This window comes from Typopeltis vanoorti, chromosome 6 (genome assembly GCF_054136105.1).
Source record: "Typopeltis vanoorti isolate ZY-2024b chromosome 6, IOZ_Tvanoo_1.0, whole genome shotgun sequence".
Lineage (NCBI taxonomy): Eukaryota > Metazoa > Arthropoda > Arachnida > Uropygi > Thelyphonidae > Typopeltis > Typopeltis vanoorti.
Genome location: NC_143554.1, coordinates 54,993,368 through 55,013,100, shown reverse-complemented (window position 1 = coordinate 55,013,100; position 19,733 = coordinate 54,993,368). Strand labels below are relative to the sequence as shown.

The window sequence follows — 19,733 nt, the reverse complement described above, 5'->3', positions numbered from 1 at the left end:
TAACCATGACCTTGAATAGTGAATGCTGCATTCAGAATGCGTTGGTTCAGTTCACCCAGAATTTGCATAGGATGTATCATGCATTTCATTTCGTGCACCAGTATTCTAACAGGATGGAGCAACCTGTCACACATCACATGGATCTAGAGCCTATTTATCAGAACACTTATCTGGGAGGCTCATTTCAAGGTTCTCAGAATTCCTGTACCTTTCACGTTCTCCTGATCTTGCATGACTTGATGTCTTCTTTTGGAATATGTTAAAGGAATGGGTATTCCACCATGACCTGCATTCAAACCTTGATGAACTAGGGAATAAAATTACACGATATATCCAGAATGTCCCAACCCTTGTTCTCTAAGATGACAGAGAACTGTCACATGTGCAAAAAAAAAAAGCTATCTTGAAAGTCAAGGTACCCATTTTGAGCATGTAATTTACTGTTGTTAATGCTTTATTCAACCAAGATCCCACCATATAACCTTGAACCATATATTGCTGTAGTTATTTGGTACTTCTTTTTTTTTTTTTTTGTGTCATACTGTATCTTTAAAAAGGAAATGTTATTACACTATGAAGTAACAATACTGTATAGTTTTTAGTTTTCTTTTTATATCCTTGAAATCTTCAATTTTTCATGCTAGCAAAGAAAGAGTACACACACACACACACACTACATTTAGTTGTTAGTTCATTCAGTTGAAATTAGTGCTTGATTCTCAAACAAATATACTCGGTAATTAAGCTTGCAGTGCACCATATTATTATCTGACTCGAGACTAATACTCCAACGGCATTCTCAACCTGCATGCATTGTAGTAGCTGCATTTAAATCAAATATTTTTGACAGCCAGAAATAGAAAACTTCTGATGCTGTATAAGGATCAGAAAATGTTTTTGGATTATGCATTCAGCAGAGAACTTTATGAAAATCTCATAGCTGAGATTTTAGAAAATTTAGTAATACAGTGGTACAACTTGAGGATATTAGAAAGAGACTCCCCCCCCCCCCCTCCTCCATGTGAGGCACTTTTTCATGGTGGAGGGTGATCCCCCAGTGATGGCAGTGCCTTTTTTGTCCTTATTCTTGTATGCATTTCTTCCCAAATTCTTCACTCTATTTCTCTTGGGTCTTTTTTTTACTATCCTGTCTTTCATACCACTATCACTGGGATCCAATACCTCACCACTGTGTTTGCCATATGGTGCGATTCATGGACATCCAGAAAGGGATATCCTGGTAGTCTCACACTACTTTGACTTCTGCTTTGGCAAGACAGGTGGTCCTGGATGGCCCAGCCAGGGTCATTCCTCTAGTGAACTTGCCTGCAGGGTCAACAGTGTTGCCGTAAGTCTGCCTCCCAATGGTTCAGGGACAGGGCCCAAGGCTTGCTTTGGTGCTGGTATAGTTTCTGGGGTAGTCCTGGCATTCCATTCCTGAGCACAGTCATTGCTTGTCGGAAAGTGGGTGTCCCCATTTGGCTCAGTTGCAGATGGGGGAGCTCTGGCACCAAATTAAGCTCCTCCCAAGAATTCATCTTGTTTATCAGCTGCCTTCAACTAAGCCCAAACATGTCATGAAACCATAGAAACACCAACAGAAAACCAGAATAAGCAGAAAACATCTGAAGCTGCAATCAGTACACCACTTTTCTTGATAATATATTCCACAGGAGAACATCCTCTTGGAAAATTGTCACCCTCACCCTTCTTCATCCGGAAGGTTGGCAGGGTCTCTAAAGTCTGTAAAGAAGCTCTGTGCAAAAAGATTTCTCTATTTGTGAGGGAGACCATCCAGCTTACTTTTAAGCTTGCCAAAGGTAGAATGATGAGGATGAGATCCAAAAAATAAAAAGAACACTGTATCACTTATCAGCAGGCAAAGAAGCTGCAACATCTGGTAAACCAATCTTACACCAAGAAGGCAGCTGCAAAGAAATTGTCAAGAGAGATCCAAACCATATGTCAATCTTACCTTCTCACAATACAACACCCTTGAATAATATGACCTTGCTTAGAGTGAATCAAGGTGAGAAATTGATGTGGACTCAGAGGACATGCCAAAGATGGTCCCGCTTCATGAAATTCCACCAATGAAAAAGATAATGGGATCTGTATCACAAAGGGCAAAACATGCTTTCAAACCCCTTAATAGATAGCATGCAATCCTGAAGAAGATAAAATAATTCATATACACCTGGTGCCCTACTAGAGGGAGAAAAATTTGACTATTTGTTTAATATTTTTCCTGATGTAGAAGAAATGATGAGTGCTGGTATCATTTTGAAGAAGAAAAAATCCAAAGCTAATATAAACAAAACTGTTCAACATAGGAAGCCAGATGATTCCACCAGAAAATAATGAAAACATGCCTACAATGGAATTCTGGATTCCATCAAAACATTGATGACTTCAAGACCCTCTTGCAGAAGTATAAATCAATATGCTTTTACCTGCAGGAAACAGAAAATATTACCTTATTCTTAAGGATAGGACAGGGAATGGACTGCCCATGGAGGAGTTGCCATCGTTCAGGAAGATCACTTAGGATATTTCTGAATGCAAGGTGGAAGGATGAAAAAGAAAGCCAAAAAATAAAAACTGAGCAGAACATCTAAGAGGCAGTATACCATCAATGTTGGAAAATCCAGTTGTAAACTCTCTTATGGTTATAAGTCACTGTAAAGACTTCTCATGTCAGCATCTCTACTGACATTGTAAAGACATTGTCAATAGGGATGCTGATATATACGTTGATCCTGCATTCTCATAACTACAACATCCCTGAATGATGTTATCTGCATGCTCTCTCACTCATGAAGACATGGCAAAAAATAGTCTGCTACATGAGAACATACTAATTAAAAACAGTAATGGAATGTGCACCACAAAGGATCAAAGACATGCCCCCAGATGCTTGAATAAATGGCCCAGTTACTTCCATTTCCCCACAAGATAGTTCCAAGTATACTAAGTATAACAGCAAGTATACTAAGCTCCCTAGAGGAAATTCAATTTGATTATCTTGGATCAAAAGATATATTTCGGTGATTACACCACATTTTTTATTATTCAGTTATACAAAATACTGAAATAATAGTTACTGACAAGTTTCGTAAATCGTAGGATTTACATCTTCAGGGGGTAAATAGTATAACTTAAAGTTTAAACAAGAGAATTAATAAATACAAATCATAACCGTCTGGCTATTCATAAACTCAAATAACAGAATGCAGATATAAAACGTTATTGACGTTGAACCATACTGGATGATGTCACGTGTTCTTGTTCTCGTTCATACAGTCGTAGCTCAGATTGAGGTAGATTTTTTATTAGAGCACACTTGATGGAGAATTAAACCTTGATTTTTATTGCATTGGGTTGGGTTTTTTAGCATATTAGCAGCATCTTTTAATTTTCTTATATAACTGTTGTTTTCTATGTATGACATCGTCGTTTTTTGCCAGAGTTCATCATGTCCACTGGAAGTGGTACGGAAAACAAGACCCGTTTTTTGTTCTCTTTTGTATTGTACGTCTTTTTGGTGTTCAGCCATGCGTATTTCTCCAGATCTTCCTGTCTGTCCTACGTAGCAAATCTTGCAAGAGCAATGGATTTTGTAGACTCCTGGTTTTTTAAGCGGATGATGAGGTGGTTTTGGTGGGGAATCTTGAGATTTTTTCAATAGGAACGAAGGCTACTTTTATGTTGTGTTTGTTCATTAATTTGGCTAGTAACATTTTTGATATAAGGAAGCGAGATTGCGTTTTTGTAATCCTGTTTTATTGTGTTGTTAGTTGGAGGCATTTTAAGGATTCTCTTGATGGTTTTTTGTTTCATATCCATTTTGTTGGAGGATTTGTATTAAGTATTTTAGTTCTTCATTACATCTTCCTTGTGTGCTGGAGATATTGTATGCTCTGTCTCGAAGAGTTTTAATTAAGATTATTTTTTTTTTGAAGGATGGTGGTGTGAGGTTGCATTTAGAAATCTTCCAGTGTTTGTCGGCTTCCTATATACTGAGAAGGAGAGTTTACTTTCTTCATTAACTTCTAATGGACTATCCAGAAAAGGAAGTTTTTTATTTTCTTCTTGTTCTAAAGTGAATTTTATGGTGTTGTGCAAATTGTCGAGATAATCTTTGAAATTGATAAGTTCAACTGTTGTTCCATTGAATATGATGAAAATATCATCCACATAACGTAGCCATATTTTTGGTTTTTTATGGTAATTTTTAAGAGCATTGTTTTCAAATTTTTCCATAAATAGGTTTGCTAATACTGGTGATAATGACGAACCCATGAATACGAATTACCCCCTGAAGATGTAAATCCTACGATTTACGAAACTTGTCAGGAACTATTATTTCAGTATTTTGTATAACTGAATAATAAAAAATGTGGTGTAATCACGAAAATATATCTTTTGAACCAATTAGCCATAGAAGTCTATGCCTGCACGTGTCTTGGATATTTTTTCCCACTGAAGAAGAAATGGACACCAGCCATCCACAGTTCTTTAAATAGAAGAAATCCAAGGTTAATGAAAAAGACTACTAAAGGTAGGAAGCCAGATGATAGCACCAAAAAAAAAAAAAATAATAATAATAATGATTTTTTGGACGCAACACACTGTGGGGATATTGCTCAAACAAATATCAGAGGAAGAGTTGATGAGCATATGCTCAACAATAATCATCTCTCCCCCCTCCCCCTAAATACAGGAAGCAACACCTTTCTTGTGCTTACTTGAACTTTCACTTCCATTGATTTAACTATCTGCTCACTCTACCTTTTCCAGTTCTTAAGTTGGAAACTGATAACTTATTTGTAAGAGATTACTTTCCTGTGATATCCACTTTTCTGCATGAACAACCATGCACTCCATCATTGATATCACAGTGTGCTGTGATATCAATGATGGAGTGCATGGTTTAATTTAGCAAATTTAGCAAACTGAATGGCCCATCTTCTCATTAACAGAATTTGATTTTGATGGTCAGCTCTTCTTCCATCATTGTTGCCATGAATTAAATGACCATGTATTACACAAGCTGTCACAACTACAATTCTTAAAGCATACAATCAGTTTCCACATTTCCCTAAGCCATGGCAGAATGATGATTGCACAGCAGGCAAAGAAGCTCGTAAGAAAGCTTGTGGCATTTTCTGAAGATACCCACAACAACAAACCTCATTGCTTTCAAACATGTTTGAGCAAGAAATATCTGGCATCAGAGTCAAAAGGAATCCTGGATCCAGTTTTCTTTCCAGCTTTCTATCCTTGAACACACTGAGTGCATAGTTGCTGATCCAATAGCAATTTCTGACACTTTTTGGGAGATTTTGATGAAACCATCTGTCATTCATGTAATATGAGAGTCATAGAAAGACAGCTGTAGAAAGTTATTGCTTATCTTTCATAATAGGTGCTTGCAAATGGATTTAGATTTACACAGCACAAAGACAGTTTGTGTGCAATTTTGCCACGGATGTGGTGTTCATCCTGACCTAGAACTGTGACAAATATTAATTCCAGTTGCACCAGAAATCAAGTTCATCTGACTCACATTTGACAGAAAACTCAGTTTCTTCCCACATGCATCAATTATGAGACAAGTGCTATAAAGCTATGAACATCCTTTGTATCCTATGTTGAGGTGCAGGCAGATATCTCTCCATCTGTGTTGCTCACCTAACTCGATTATGGCTCCCAAGTCTATGTATCCACTAGAGAAAGTATTCTGTGATGGCTAGACTCTGTTCATTGTCTAACTGGGCTACAAACTAGTCAAACATTTATCCAAATCCCCCCCACCACACACACACACACACAAGCTAACTTTTGTATGGAACATTTTGCAAACCAAACACACAACACAAATACAATTAAACTAATTTTTGGCTGTGCTATTTAGCCTCATAGTCCAGTCACAATGGATACATTTTTAGCACATCTTAACAGCCAACATCCTAAAATAAAAAGGAAAGTAACATAAAAAAAAAATCATAAAAAAGAAAGTAACAATTGCCTCCCCTTTCTAGATATACTACTGACATGATTTCCTGATGGCTCATTATCCTTTCCCAATTACAGAAAACCTGTATACAGAAATACAGAAAGTTTTTACATAAGCAGTCACACCACTACCCTTCTCAAACATAATCAAGACATGCTCAAAACACTGTCTTACCAAGCCATAGCTGTTCGTTCAGATGGCACAGCCCTTCAAAGTGAGCTCAGGCACCTTCGCAACACTTCTTTAACCAATGACTACATCCCCTATATAAAATAGATAAATTACTACATCCCCCCCCCCTCTCCTGCAACCAACACGCAAAATCAGAGCAAACCATTTCTACCCTGTATTAAATGTGTATTAGAAAAGAGAGACTAAGATCACGCCACTTCCAAGCCTCTTCATCTTGCTACCTTCATGTTCCCCCCCCCCCTTATTGCAACCAACCTCCTACATCCTGGAATATATAAAGTTTCTTGTGCCTGCAGTTTAGCCTACTTTGGACAGACTGGTAAATCAACCAGTTAACATTCACCTTGAAGAATACAAAATTTGCATCTGTGATCATCTGTATGGCTAGTTGGGTTTAATAGACCATGTTCTGGATTCCCCTTCATGTAGAATTAATCTGAGAGACTATTTTTAGAAAGTGCTTCTGCTATGAAGCACTCTCTCCTAATCCCAACAGCAATGGCTGCTGTTGGAAGTTTTTTCACTTGGTTATGCTATAAATTAAAGGTGCCAAGAAATTATATTCTTCGTTTTAATCCTTTATCCAAGTGTAAGCAAACAAAGTTTGCAGCTGAAGTAATTTCAGGACTGGGTAACTTGTATATAGAAGCTAATGACTCCACAGCACTTGCCTTAGTATTCCATAACGCAAAGAACATATCCTTACCGGCATATATATATATATACATATACACACACATACAATAATATTTTGTCACCTTTAATTTACAGTATAACCAGCTGGAAAAACTTCTATCATCTACCTCTAATCCAGAGTATTTTAATAATAAAGTGTTGCACTTTTTTGTTAAGTCATCTCCCCCCCCCCCCCCATTAAGTCAGTCTGGGTAGTGACCCTTCCCATAATGCATAGCGTTATACATGTCTGCAAGGAGATGTGCTTTGCATTATGGTATACTAAGGCAAGTGATGTGAATTCATTAACTTCTATATACGAGTTGCCAAGTCCTGAAATTACTTCAGTCGCAAACTTTGTTTGCTTACACTTTGATAAAGGAGTCGGTCATTCTGAGATTAGATAGCCTGACTTCTCCAAATTAACTTTGTTCATTAACTTTAGGCATTAGTTCTGTTTTAGTTACAATTTGAATTGTTTCTAATGATTTAGTCTAGTGCTACAGTTATAATTTGTGCTTTGAAGATTCTGAGTGGAAAACCTGCAAAATATTAGTAAGTTCAAGAAATTAATTTAATTTTCCTCTGTTGGTGTTTATACTGTCAAGTGTTATTATGAACCCAAATGATTTTATCTTAATAGCAGATGACATAAATGCAAGAACTGGTAATGAATGTATAATTGCAGAGAAAGTTGTCTTAATTAAAATGGAAACACATTAATAGAACTTGAATCTTCCAAACTTAAGAATAGTGAACCACTTTTTGTGATATAAAGATGTTTATAAATTTACCTGGTCATCTAGAGATCAAAAATCAGTAATTTACTACTTATCAGAATTATCAAATGATGTAAGAGTTTACAGAGATCATGATATTGGATTCAGATCACCTTTAATAATTGTAAATATAACATTGCATAAAGAAAAGAAAAATAAAATGGTAATGAACAGGTATATAAAATAAATCCATACAGATTGATAGATTTATTTTATATACCTGGACTGCATAATGTAAGAATAACTGGGGAATCTGCTAGTGCTGATAAAGATAGTACAGCCAAGTTTCCTGAAGAATTGCAAAGGATAATTCAGGAGGGTGATTATGACGATTGGCAAATATTCAGCGTTGATGAAATTGGTCTCTTTTGGAAGTGTATGCCAACAAAACTCTCCTAGCTAAAACTGTAGCATCTCAACAAGGATACAAAGCATCTAAAATGTGAGATGATCTTCAGATACAAAGTATCTAAAGATCGTCTTATGCTTTTTTTAGGAGGCAATGCAGAAGGCTACTTTAAACTCGAGCCTATGTTAGTTTGTCATCCATAAAATCCAAGATCTAACATTATTAAAGAAATCAGCACAATTGGAAAAGAACTTGTATTTAATGAACTGGATAGTTAATACTAGTTAATAATAATGAAATGGATAGTTACGACTAAGAAACTAAAACAACTTAGTCGTAACTTGCTCCTATTCAGAACATTTAAACAAGAATGATCTCCTTCAACTAGAAGAACAGCATGCATATGAAGAAGATAAGGAGTGCAAACAAGAAGAGAATGTTATGACTAAGGAGTTAACTGCTAAAGAATGAGCTAGTTTTCAATCACATTGAGTATGCTAAGGAAATTTTGTAATGATTTTTAGTAATGATGTAAATTTTTGATGTAGTACTCATATCCTGTACGTCCCTTGAGTGTACATGTCAAGAATTTGATGATGAGGAGGAGGAAACTTTGTTTGATGCTGATCCTGATATGGAATGAAGCTTCAAAGTCCACCGAAATCTTGATAAAGCGATTGCCAGCGATCGCAAATTGCATGACAAGATGAAAAAGTTGAGCACGATTCAAACATCTTTACTTATTATTATTTTTGTAAAAACATAGCTCACTGTAATGTTTAGACTTTAAATAAAAATTTAAGCAATCGATTTATATTAAATTTGATGATTTTTTCCTCTAATATAGCTTATACTTCATTTTTTTCCAAATATTTATTCATATTTATTCATAATTATTCCTATTGTTTATTGTATTCACTTAGCACACGTTAATTGATGGTTAATTGCTTTAAGCGAGGTTTTCCTGTAAACTACAACCAAAAATCTATAAAGCAATAAAGTTCTTATAGTAAGAAAAACCAAGAAACAATAGCTATTGGAGAGACAGGTGACCAACGATAGATTAAAACTTTGGCAAGGAAATAAACAGAATTATTATTTAAAAGACATTTTAGAAAATGTAACTATCTCCCAAATAACATTAAAATGGAAAATCACCAGGAGAAGATAAAATCCCAGACTTACAAAGCATGCAATAAATAGATTTAGCAAAAGAATTCTTACTTCAGTAAACAATATGTAACACTGGAAGGATACCCAATGACTGGAACCATGTAATTATTATTCCCCTCTTTAAAAAGAATAACTGTGACATCTACACTATGAAAAACCATAATGAGCATCAACTTTATATAGAGCAGTTGATTTCACATGGCTATATGTATCTAAAATGAAATAGAATACTTAAAATACAATAGTTTATATACAGCATCAGGATGCAGCGGGTAATCAGATGTGAAGTCAGCTGTTTTAATACATTTAGCTTAGTCATGAAGCTATTTCATGAGCAAAATTTTGTGTGTTAATGCTGGGGCATTAACACACAAAATGACCGAAAACAAGAATATAATTCTCATCTCATCTTCTTTTCCCTCTTTTACCTTGTGGTGTTGAGGGTTTATTAATCATCCGACCTCAAACCGTTCAGAGGATAAGGTGGTCAGCCCTGTGTCCCAGTGTATCCTACATCCATAGTGTTGAGTTCTCAAGGCTGGTTTGCCTGTTTTGTGGGATGAAAAACCCCAGGATAAACTGGGGGAAAAAAAAAAACCTACTGTCCACTCCCAAGACTGGCTAACTTGGCTATCGCCGAGAAGATCCTTCAGCTCCTCACGTCACCGATGGGAATTGAACCTAGGACACTCCTTTATCCAGGCATATGGTTGCAAAGCGCACAGTCCACTAGGCTAACCGCGTGGACTCTGGCTCTCACCCATATAAGGTTATTTGCAAACCTACAATACATTTGTACCTAAGTGGGTTAACAATTTTTTTTTCTTATTTTTATCAATTTTATTTATTTTTTGTTTATTTTTATATAGCTGGAAACTCTGCTCTAGAGACGAAACATTATTTATTTTTATGTATAAATATTTTACTATAACTGAATTTCTGCTTTGGCCTAATGATATGGAGATTGTGCTATTGGGTAAATTGAATATTTTAACATTACTTTTGTTTATTTTTTTAATGCTATTCTGTTTTCACCATAACAACTGCAGTGAAAATGATCAAGAAACTTAATACTGGCCTTATCTATATATATACATACATACACACACACAAACAAAGGGGCTGGAAAGTTATGACAAACACCTAGAACTAGAACAAAAATTATATTAAAGCAACTGATATAAACACAAGCAAGAACATAGGAGGATATAAGAAGATAGTTATCTTCATAACTCGCTACTAGCATGTTCTTTCATGTGGTTGGTTGCTTTAATATAATCTCTGTTCTAGGTGTTCATCAGAACCCTCCAGTCCCCCCTTTTCTGTGTGTGTGTGTGTGTGTGTGTGTGTGTGTGTGTGTGTGTGAGAGAGAGAGAGAGTTGGAAAAAATGCCTATACACTTATATTAACCCTGTATAATTAGAATATACCTATTTTCCCATCAAAAAATGCTTTTTAAATTTCAGATTACATTTTCAAAATTATATATATATATAGAAAGTATTTTACCTTGGGTATAATAAATGTTAAAGATACCAAGCCACCTCAAACCTGGTTCCACTCCATTTCCCAAGCAAGCAAACAGACAAACAAGTCAAGCCCGCGCCCACAAGTGCTGCAAGTCCAGCCAACCCTGCATGCAGCAAGACCAAGGTAACTCACGGCAAAAGTAGAACAAGCTCCGACCACCAATCCCAACACTCACCCCCAACGCAAAGCACATCTCCTGGAGGAGATGCATGATGCCCCATATCAAAGGCAAGGAGCCACCTACTTTCACAGCAAAAAAATCTTACTATATTTATATATTTGGTTTAATCCTTTATCCAAGTGTAGGCAAACAAAGTTTGTTTCTGAAGTAATTTCAGGACTGGGGCAACTCATGGTAAAGATGGTATAACTTCACATCACTTGTCTTAGTATCCCATAATGCAAAGCACATATCCTTATGGGTATGTATAATGCTATTCATTATGGGAAGGGTCACTACTCAGTAAGGGGTTTCGACCTTTATTGAGGTCTCATCAGTCGGAGCCTCCCTTCCGAAACTATTTACATCTTCCAAATCATCCATTATTCCGTTATAATTTTCTAATTTTGGGAAACACACACACAAAGTACTTAAACAAGCAGTCATGCATTCATTCAATCCCAGTACATCCTCCAAATACTTGGAGGATGTACTGGGTATCCTCCAAATACTTGGGCCATACAGCCAGAGACATTTTTTTCTAATGTAACTCTTGCCACTGAACATTATCTTTGCCTTTTCACCTTTTTAGTCAGTGGCTACAGTCTGTATAAAATAAACAAAATAGTACTTGACCACATCCCTCCCTCTCCTGATCCACAGGATCACACAACAAAATTATTTCTATCCCTTATCATGAGGTATATCTGAAAAGATAGCAAAAGTTCAACAATCTAAATCTGCATGTCACTTTTAAACTACAAATTCAACTAGCAATCTTTTTCCATTCTCCCAAGGACAAGCTTCACTTAAATAGCACAGAGAATACATAGTTCCATGTGCATACAACTTAGCCTACTTTGGACAAATTAGTAGATGTGTTAACATCCACCTTGAACTACATTCACTGTGATTATGCAAGTCATAATAACTTGCATAATGAGAACTGGTAGACAATGCTCTGGATACCCCATTACACAGGATTAAATGGAGGGAAAACAGTTTAGTTGAATAGTAGTTACTGCAAGTTTGGGAGGCTAATTTTAGAATCAGTATTAGCTATGAAGCACTCCCTTAACTCCATACGGTTGTATTTTTATTATTTTTTTTTTTCATCTGCAGTTCTGGATGTTATTGTGCTACAATGTTTTTTTCCTTTTCCAGTTACAATATTAATGGTTTCTACAACTACTTGTATTCTGTAACAAATGTGTTTGTGCTCAGAAGATGTGGGTTTCCAATCTGTGTAAATGTGCTGTTACTAAACTGATAGCATATTTATCCCTTGAAGCACTACTATAGATAATACTTTGCCCTTTAAATTATGTTTTTTCTGTTTTGATAATTATAGAAAGTGACATTAAATTATTGGTAACTTGGTAACACTTTCTTTTTTGTTTATTTCAGTCACAACTTAATACTGCTCAAAACGAATTGCAACAGATGAAGGACCAAACTTTGCATCAAAGAAAAAGAGTTACAGAAATGTTGACAAATTTGTTGAAAGATCTAGGTGAAATTGGCTTTGTCTTAGGAGGGAATACTGCTGATATTAAGGTAATATATATTTAATATACAGAAAACAGTTTTAATGAATATAAAAGTGCAGTGCTTTGAAGCTTGTTTGGTAAGATTTAAAATACATGCGCACACACACACACACACGCTTGGAACTACAAACTTCACACTTCTGTAATCCTGTAAAGTGGCCAGTATGAGACTTAGAGCGTTAGTGCCTTTCTTAGTTTCATATGCACCATTCCTGAGTGCACTTCAGTTTATGAAACTGAATAACAAGTAGAAAGGCTTGTTAAAATAAATAATTTAAATATTGAGACATAAGCAGATGCTATTTAAATAATCTGCTTTGTTCATCCTGAAAACAAACCCCAACTCAACATCACCAGAGTTAAAGATCTGTACTATCAACGTAAGAAGCCTGAATGGCAAAGAAATGGAGCTAGCTGAGGAATTAGATAAGTACCAGATCGACATAATAGGGGTGACTGAAACAAAAAAGACCAAAACTGGTGAGATCTTTCTGAGCAATAAATACAAAATGTTATATTCAGGCAATAACAATCAAGGAACAGGAGTAGCCATAGTATTAAACACAAAATACGAGGCTAATCTTCTTGAATGGCAGTCAGTCTCAAGTAGAGTAATGTGGGCAAATATGAGAATGGGGAACTGGACAATGAGACTTATTTGTGCCTATGGTCCCACAGAAGGTTCTACTAAGGTAGAAGTGGAGGAATTTTTTGAGGCTTTAGAAAAAGCAACTGACACAATGAAAAAGGAAAAGTTGGTCCTTGTTGGGGATCTAAATAGTAGAGTAGGAAATGATTGTGAGACATACAAAAATATTTTGGGAAAATTTGGAGAAAAGAGTAAAGCTAATAATAATGGCAAATATCTGTTGGATTTCTGCTCAGGACATGGACTGGTTATTACTAACACCATGTTCCAACATAAAAATGTGCACAAATTCACATGGAGAGAAGAGGCTAGGAATAAGAAAAGTCTCATTGACTGTGTTATTGTTGATAGTGATGTTTTCTCCCTGGTGCAGGACACCAGAGTGTACAGAGGATTTGAAATTGGAAGTGATCACTATTTAGTCTTGAGCAGAATAAAATTAAATTTCATATTGAAAAGAATAACATGTAAGAAAGTTTTAAAGTGAATAAAAGTTGAGCAGCTCTCAGATGTAAACTGTAGACTAAAATACAGAAATATTATTGAAAAGAAAATGAAAGAGTTTGAGAACAGGAATCAAACCTTGGAGATTCAGTGGCAAACTCTGAAGGAAACATTGATTTATTCTGCCAGAGAGGCATGTGGTGAGGTTGTGTGCAAAGATAAAAAAATCAGAACTCCCTGGTGGACACAGGAAGTTAAAGAGGCAGTGAAGGAAAAGAAGAAAGCATATCAAAAGTTCCTGGCAAATAAGTCAGCTTTTACTCTTACAGAATACAGAGACAAATGTAAGAAAGCTAAACAGTGTGTAAAACTAGCTAAACAAAAGTCATGGGAGGACTTTGGCAAGAATATAGAAAATAAATATCAAGAAGGTGGCAAAATATTCTGGAGGTTGTTGAAGAAGCTTAGGAATGGAGGAAAGAGTGCTGTAAAAGGAATTAGAGATGATAAAGTTGAAATGAAAACAGGAGAAAAAGATATCCTTGAAGTATGGAGTAATTACTTTGAAGAACTGCTAAATGAAACAAGCAGTGATGACAGCACAGTGATAAAAAACACTGACCAGGCATGCAGTCAGGAATACATATCCATACTTGAAGTAGAAAAAGCCATCAAAGGCTTGAAATGTGGAAAAGCAGCAGGAGTAGATGATATTGACCAGAAATGCTGAAGTATGGTGGTATAAGAGTCTTACAGTGGCTGCACTGCATAGTTCAGAAAGCCTGGACAGAGGGACGAATTCCCGATGATTGGAGTAGAGCTCTCATAGTACCCATATATAAAAAGGGAAATAAAACTGCATGTGAGAATTACAGAGGTATTTCCCTACTGAGTGTTCCTGGCAAGATATATGCAAGTATACTTGAGAAACGGTTGAGAAGAATTGTGGAAGAAAAGCTTGGTGAAGAACAAGCTGGATTCAGGCCAAATAGAGGCTGTCAGGATCAGATCTTCACTTTACCACAAATAGTCGAGAAAGCATGGGAATATAACAAAGATCTGTATTTAAGTTTTGTCGATTTGGAAAAGGCATATGACAAGGTGCCAAGAAAGAAGCTATTCAATACGCTGCAGTTATATGGTGTCAATGGGGCATTATATCAAGCAATACTTAGTCTTTATTTGAGTTGTGAGTCAGCAGTTAGAATTGAAGGAAGTACAGGAAGATGGTTTAATGTTAAATCTGGTGTGAGACAAGGATGTACATTATCCCCTCTGTTATTCATTATCTATATGGATCACATTATGAAGGAATGTGGTATTAAACCTGATATCAAAATTGGAGATCTTAATGTCAGCTCTTTGCTTTATGCGGATGATGTTGTACTTCTAAATAAATCCGCTACAAGTCTGCAAGATTCTCTGACTAAATTGAATAGCTGTTGTAATAGAGATATGGTATGAAGGTCAGCAATAAAAAGACAAAGACAATGAAAATAGGCAGAATCATTGAAAATGTCAACTGTGTTGTGAATGGAGAACCTGTGGAACAAGTAAAACATTTCAGCTACTTAGGCACAGTTTTTACTGAAGATGGTAAACTAAATATAGAAATAGACAACAGAATCAGCAAAGCTGGTATCGTGGGAAGTCAATTGAATAAATTCATATGGAATAAGAAAGAAATTAGTCGGAACACTAAATTAGCTGTATACAAGACTGTGTTCAAACCAATTTTAACTTATGGATCTGAGAGCTGGGTCAGAAGTAAAACACTTGACCAAAGACTAGAGACCGCAGATATGAGAGTCCTGAGAAAGATTAGAGGCGTGAACAGATGGCATCAATGGCAATATCATATTAAAAATGAGGATATTAGGAAAGAACTTGACATTGTCAGCATCCAGGAATGCGTTAGCAGAGCTAATCTCAGATGGTATGGTCACTTAAATAGAATGGGAGAGGAAAGATTAGCAAAACAAGTGTTCTCTGCCAGGTTGGCAGGAAAACGATCCAGAGGAAGACCAAGATATAGGTGGATTGATACGGTACAAAGTGCCTTAGACGATAGAAATATAAGATCTGATAATGTTGGAGTCTTGACAAGTAACAGACTGATTTGGAGGAAAATTGTAGATAGGAAGTTAGTAATGATGTAATTTTTTCATGTAGTACTGTCATATCCTGTACACCCCTTGAGGGTACATGGCAGGAATTTGATGATGATGCTTTGTTCATCCCAAGAATGAACTTCATCAAGGAGATGTATGCTGCTTGAAAATGAATTTTACTAGCCAAGAAATATGCTAAGTTATGAAGACCTTTATCAATACCAAACATAAAATCAATAATAGGAATGGTTTTTCAGAACTGTAGCATAATCTCACCCTTTTGACAACATGGAAATTTCTTCATTGGTTAAAGGATAACTCGAAATATGAACATAATAATGACCGTAACTGACAAAGAGCATGCAGTTATGATTCATGATAAAAATAACTACTTTAGAAAGCCTACTTCATGATCATATAGGTGCATATGACCAATAGATGCATTCACAAATCAGCATACTTAATCTCCTGGATGAAGTCCATTCTTGAGATGGACCATCAAAAAGTTAACTCCATCATTCTAGGCCTCACGAACTTAATGGTCATCCCAAGATAATTAAAGAAAAATGGTCTATTAAGACCTATAGTGAATTGTATAGGTTGTCTGACTTTACAACTCTCAAAACATCTATCAAATATTCCCTCCACATTTACAGGAAATTTTTCTTCTCCGATTAAAAATTCAAAATATTTAGAATAAAATATCAGGATTATCTTTATATCCCACAGATCTTTTAATGAGTTTTGATGTAGTTTCTCTCTTCACACTCCGGTTGCTGATACACTAGAATTACTATGCAGTGATTTTCTTCTTGATATTGGAAAATTATTTGAATTTGTCATAAATTCAGGCTACTTTTGTTGTCAAAACAAACTTTATAATAGATAAAAGGAACTGCAATGGAGTCTCCTATTTCTCCTGCCCTAGGAGATTATTTTATGGAGTGATTTCAACTTATTCCCAGCATTTTTTTCTCTTAAGTTTATGATGATGTTTTTGCTGTGTGGAACTCTTCCTTATCCAATCTTCATGAATTTCTTGAGAAAATTGATTCAGTAAACCCAAGAATTAATTTACACTTGAAGTAGAAGATAATAGTTGTCGCTCTTTTCTGGGCATTCTTATTCTGTATCAATATAATGGCAATCTACAGTTCTCATTATACAGAAAACCAACTCATACTGGTAAATATATTAATGCTGCTTCACATCATCACTCCTGTCAGTAATGTGGTTTGATTAAAACTTTAGTTCACCATGCACATAAGAGATATCTACTGATGCTCTTTGAAATGAAGTCATTTATCAGGCTACTTTCATCTCTAATGGTTATAATACAAAAATAGTTCATAAAATAATTAATAATTATGGCCTAATTGGCCTAATCCTTCTCAAAAAGTTTCTATAGTTTCAATTCCATATATTAAAGGACTGTCAGAGAAAATTGCGAGACTTCTTCACCACATTCACCCACAAGTTTCTTTCTGTCCAGTTTGTAAACTGAATTCCTTCCTAGGCTCTCCAAAAGACAAATATCCTCCTGTATCTTATCCCTTGTTTATGCATCCTTTGTTGTTTGGGGAGATGAATAGTTCTGCTCAGATTCATCTAGAATCTTCTTCTGCAGTTTCTCCCACTTAAGTGGGGTCACTGTTGATGATGAGTCTCCTCCACATCCTCCTGTCTTGGGCTGTCACCACATCCAAGTTTATCCTCAAGACCTCTTCTACCAGCCCCCTCCATCTCTTTTGGCCGCCCATGCTTCCTCCTTCCTTGCACACCCATCTGCATGACCTTTCTTCCCACATATTCATCCTCCCTCTTCATCACATGACCAAACCATCTCAACCTTGCCTCCTGTATCTTCGCTCCTAAGTTCATAACTTTCACTGTTCCCCTCACATAGTCATTTCTCAGACGATCCTTTCTGGTCACACCGCACAACCACCTAAGCATTCTCATCTCTGCTACTTCCATCCTGCTGATGTTATTTTTCCTCAGGGCCACAGTTTCCATAGCATACGTCATAGCTGGCCTCACTACTGTCCTATAAATTTTGCCTTTCAGATTGATCGGCACCCTCTTATCGCATAACACTCCAGCCATCTCCCTCCAGTTCCTCCAACCCACTTGTATCCTGCATTCCACTTCCTTCTCAGCTCCTCCATCTTCTTCCACTGTTGAACCTAAATATCTAAAGTCCCTTACCTTCCTAATGGCATTTCCTTCCAACTCCAGATCTGTCTCCTGGCTGCTGATATTCTAGATGAATCTGATATTCCAGATTCATCTAGAATATCAAATTATATTTTAGTTCAAGAGTCTAACCGTGTGTTATCCACTAGACATAGAATTCACTGGAACAAAACTTAGTCCTACATAAAAGTTATTTTCTTCTTGTAAGATTATATAAAGAAATTTGCAAAGCGCATGTTCACATTCTGAACCTTAATGAAAACGATTGCCAAACTTTCTCAATTTTGGGAAGCCATCCTAAGTAACACACTTTATTCCTGTTGTTCATAACATTGTAATTATTTAAATTTATTTCTTTGAATTCTAATAGTTGTAGATGGAGTGATCTCCTCCTGCAGTTGATAGCATATACTGTCATGTGCTTGCAATTTAAGTGTTATTCTTATTGTGTTTATCTCTTTTGAACTATATTCACAATGGCTAGGAAACCCTGCCAAAAATTCTACAAATATTGAATAATATTTCCCTAATGCCAGTGTTATTCCATTACTTTATAAATTTATCATTAAGAAAATAAATGATATATTTATGTATTTGCTGATATTTTGCTGGTTTTTCATCCATCATCTTCAGAGTGCAAACGATTTTGTGCTCTCCAAAGCAGATATCAACACATCTTCCTGTCTGTTCATAGAAATCAAATACTGCTCTCACATTTGCGATGGGCTCCTAAAAGCTTCCTCATAATTCTTCACTCAATACAGAGGAGAGCAATTAGATTGATAAATGACCATCTCTTACCAACTCTCTCCTCACTTTCTCACAGACGTTTGGTCTTTACAATTTATATATATTCTATAAATATTTCAATGACAAATATTCATCTGAAATTATTATTAGTAGTAGTATTATTAGTAGTACGGGCAACTCCAAGGAGTCCTTAGACTCATCGAGGGAGACCCTAACATCATGTCAAGAACAACTATTCAACGTTCACACAGTATCTATCATACTTTGCCTTGAACTCATTTACAGTCATGGTACCCACAACAGACTTTGGCAGCTTATTCCATTCATTCACCACTCTCCAAGTAAAAAAAACCTAGCTCTAACACCCTTGCTAACCACACTCTTACCCAGCTTCCATGGATGGCCTCTTGTCCTTCCACCACCAGTCCTATTCTCAAAAATATCTTGTGAATTAATCTTATAGAAGCCCTTCAGTAAATTGAATGTCTCAATCATATCACCCCTTTTCCGCCTATCAACCAATTTCTGCAACCCACAGATCTTCAACCTGTTCTCATAAGATTCATTCTATAGACCTGCTATCATCTTGGTCACTCGTCTCTGGATCCTCTCTACCTCCTCCCCATCAAGAAGAAACCCTGGAGCCCAACTTTGGGCACAGTAGTCTGGGTGTGTGTGTGTGTGTGTGGTGGTGGGGGGGGGGGCTTATCAAGGCTCGATACAGAGGAACAATAACCTGTTTGTCTCTTCTCGTCAAAGTATTTTTCAGCAACCAAGTGATTTGATGAGCTGATTTAGCCACTTTTGCAATGTTCCTCCTAAACTTCAACTCCCTATCCACCAACACTCCCAAATCCCTGGCCTCATCAATCTCCTGGAGTACAGTTCCACCAATGTGGTATACTGCTGCTAATCTTTTCACCCCAAAATGCATAACCTTACATTTTGCCACATTAAATTGACATCCATTCTCCTTAGCCCAGCCCTCCAAACTATCGAAATCATCCCGCAAAATTTCGACATCCTGTGCATTCACTATTGCTCTACCCAACTTTGCATTATCAGCAAACAAATGAACAGTTTCTCTCAGATCGTTTCCTGTATCGTTAATGAACAAATTGAAAAGTAGTGGTCCAAGTGCCACACCCTGTGCCAC

General features: G+C 36.3%; 1 protein-coding gene across 2 annotated transcripts in view; it reads left to right on the top strand.

Annotated features, from left to right (window-relative positions):
* The window catches only part of LOC150105462 (kinesin heavy chain-like), a 415,076-nt gene that overhangs the window by 198,476 nt on the left and 196,867 nt on the right, over positions 1-19,733 (top strand). For both annotated transcript variants that reach the window (XM_090394832.1, XM_090394831.1), the window contains exon 14: positions 12,285-12,434. In XM_090394832.1, the coding sequence (XP_090250958.1) occupies positions 12,285-12,434 (150 nt within the window). The remainder of the gene's footprint in view (positions 1-12,284; positions 12,435-19,733) is intronic.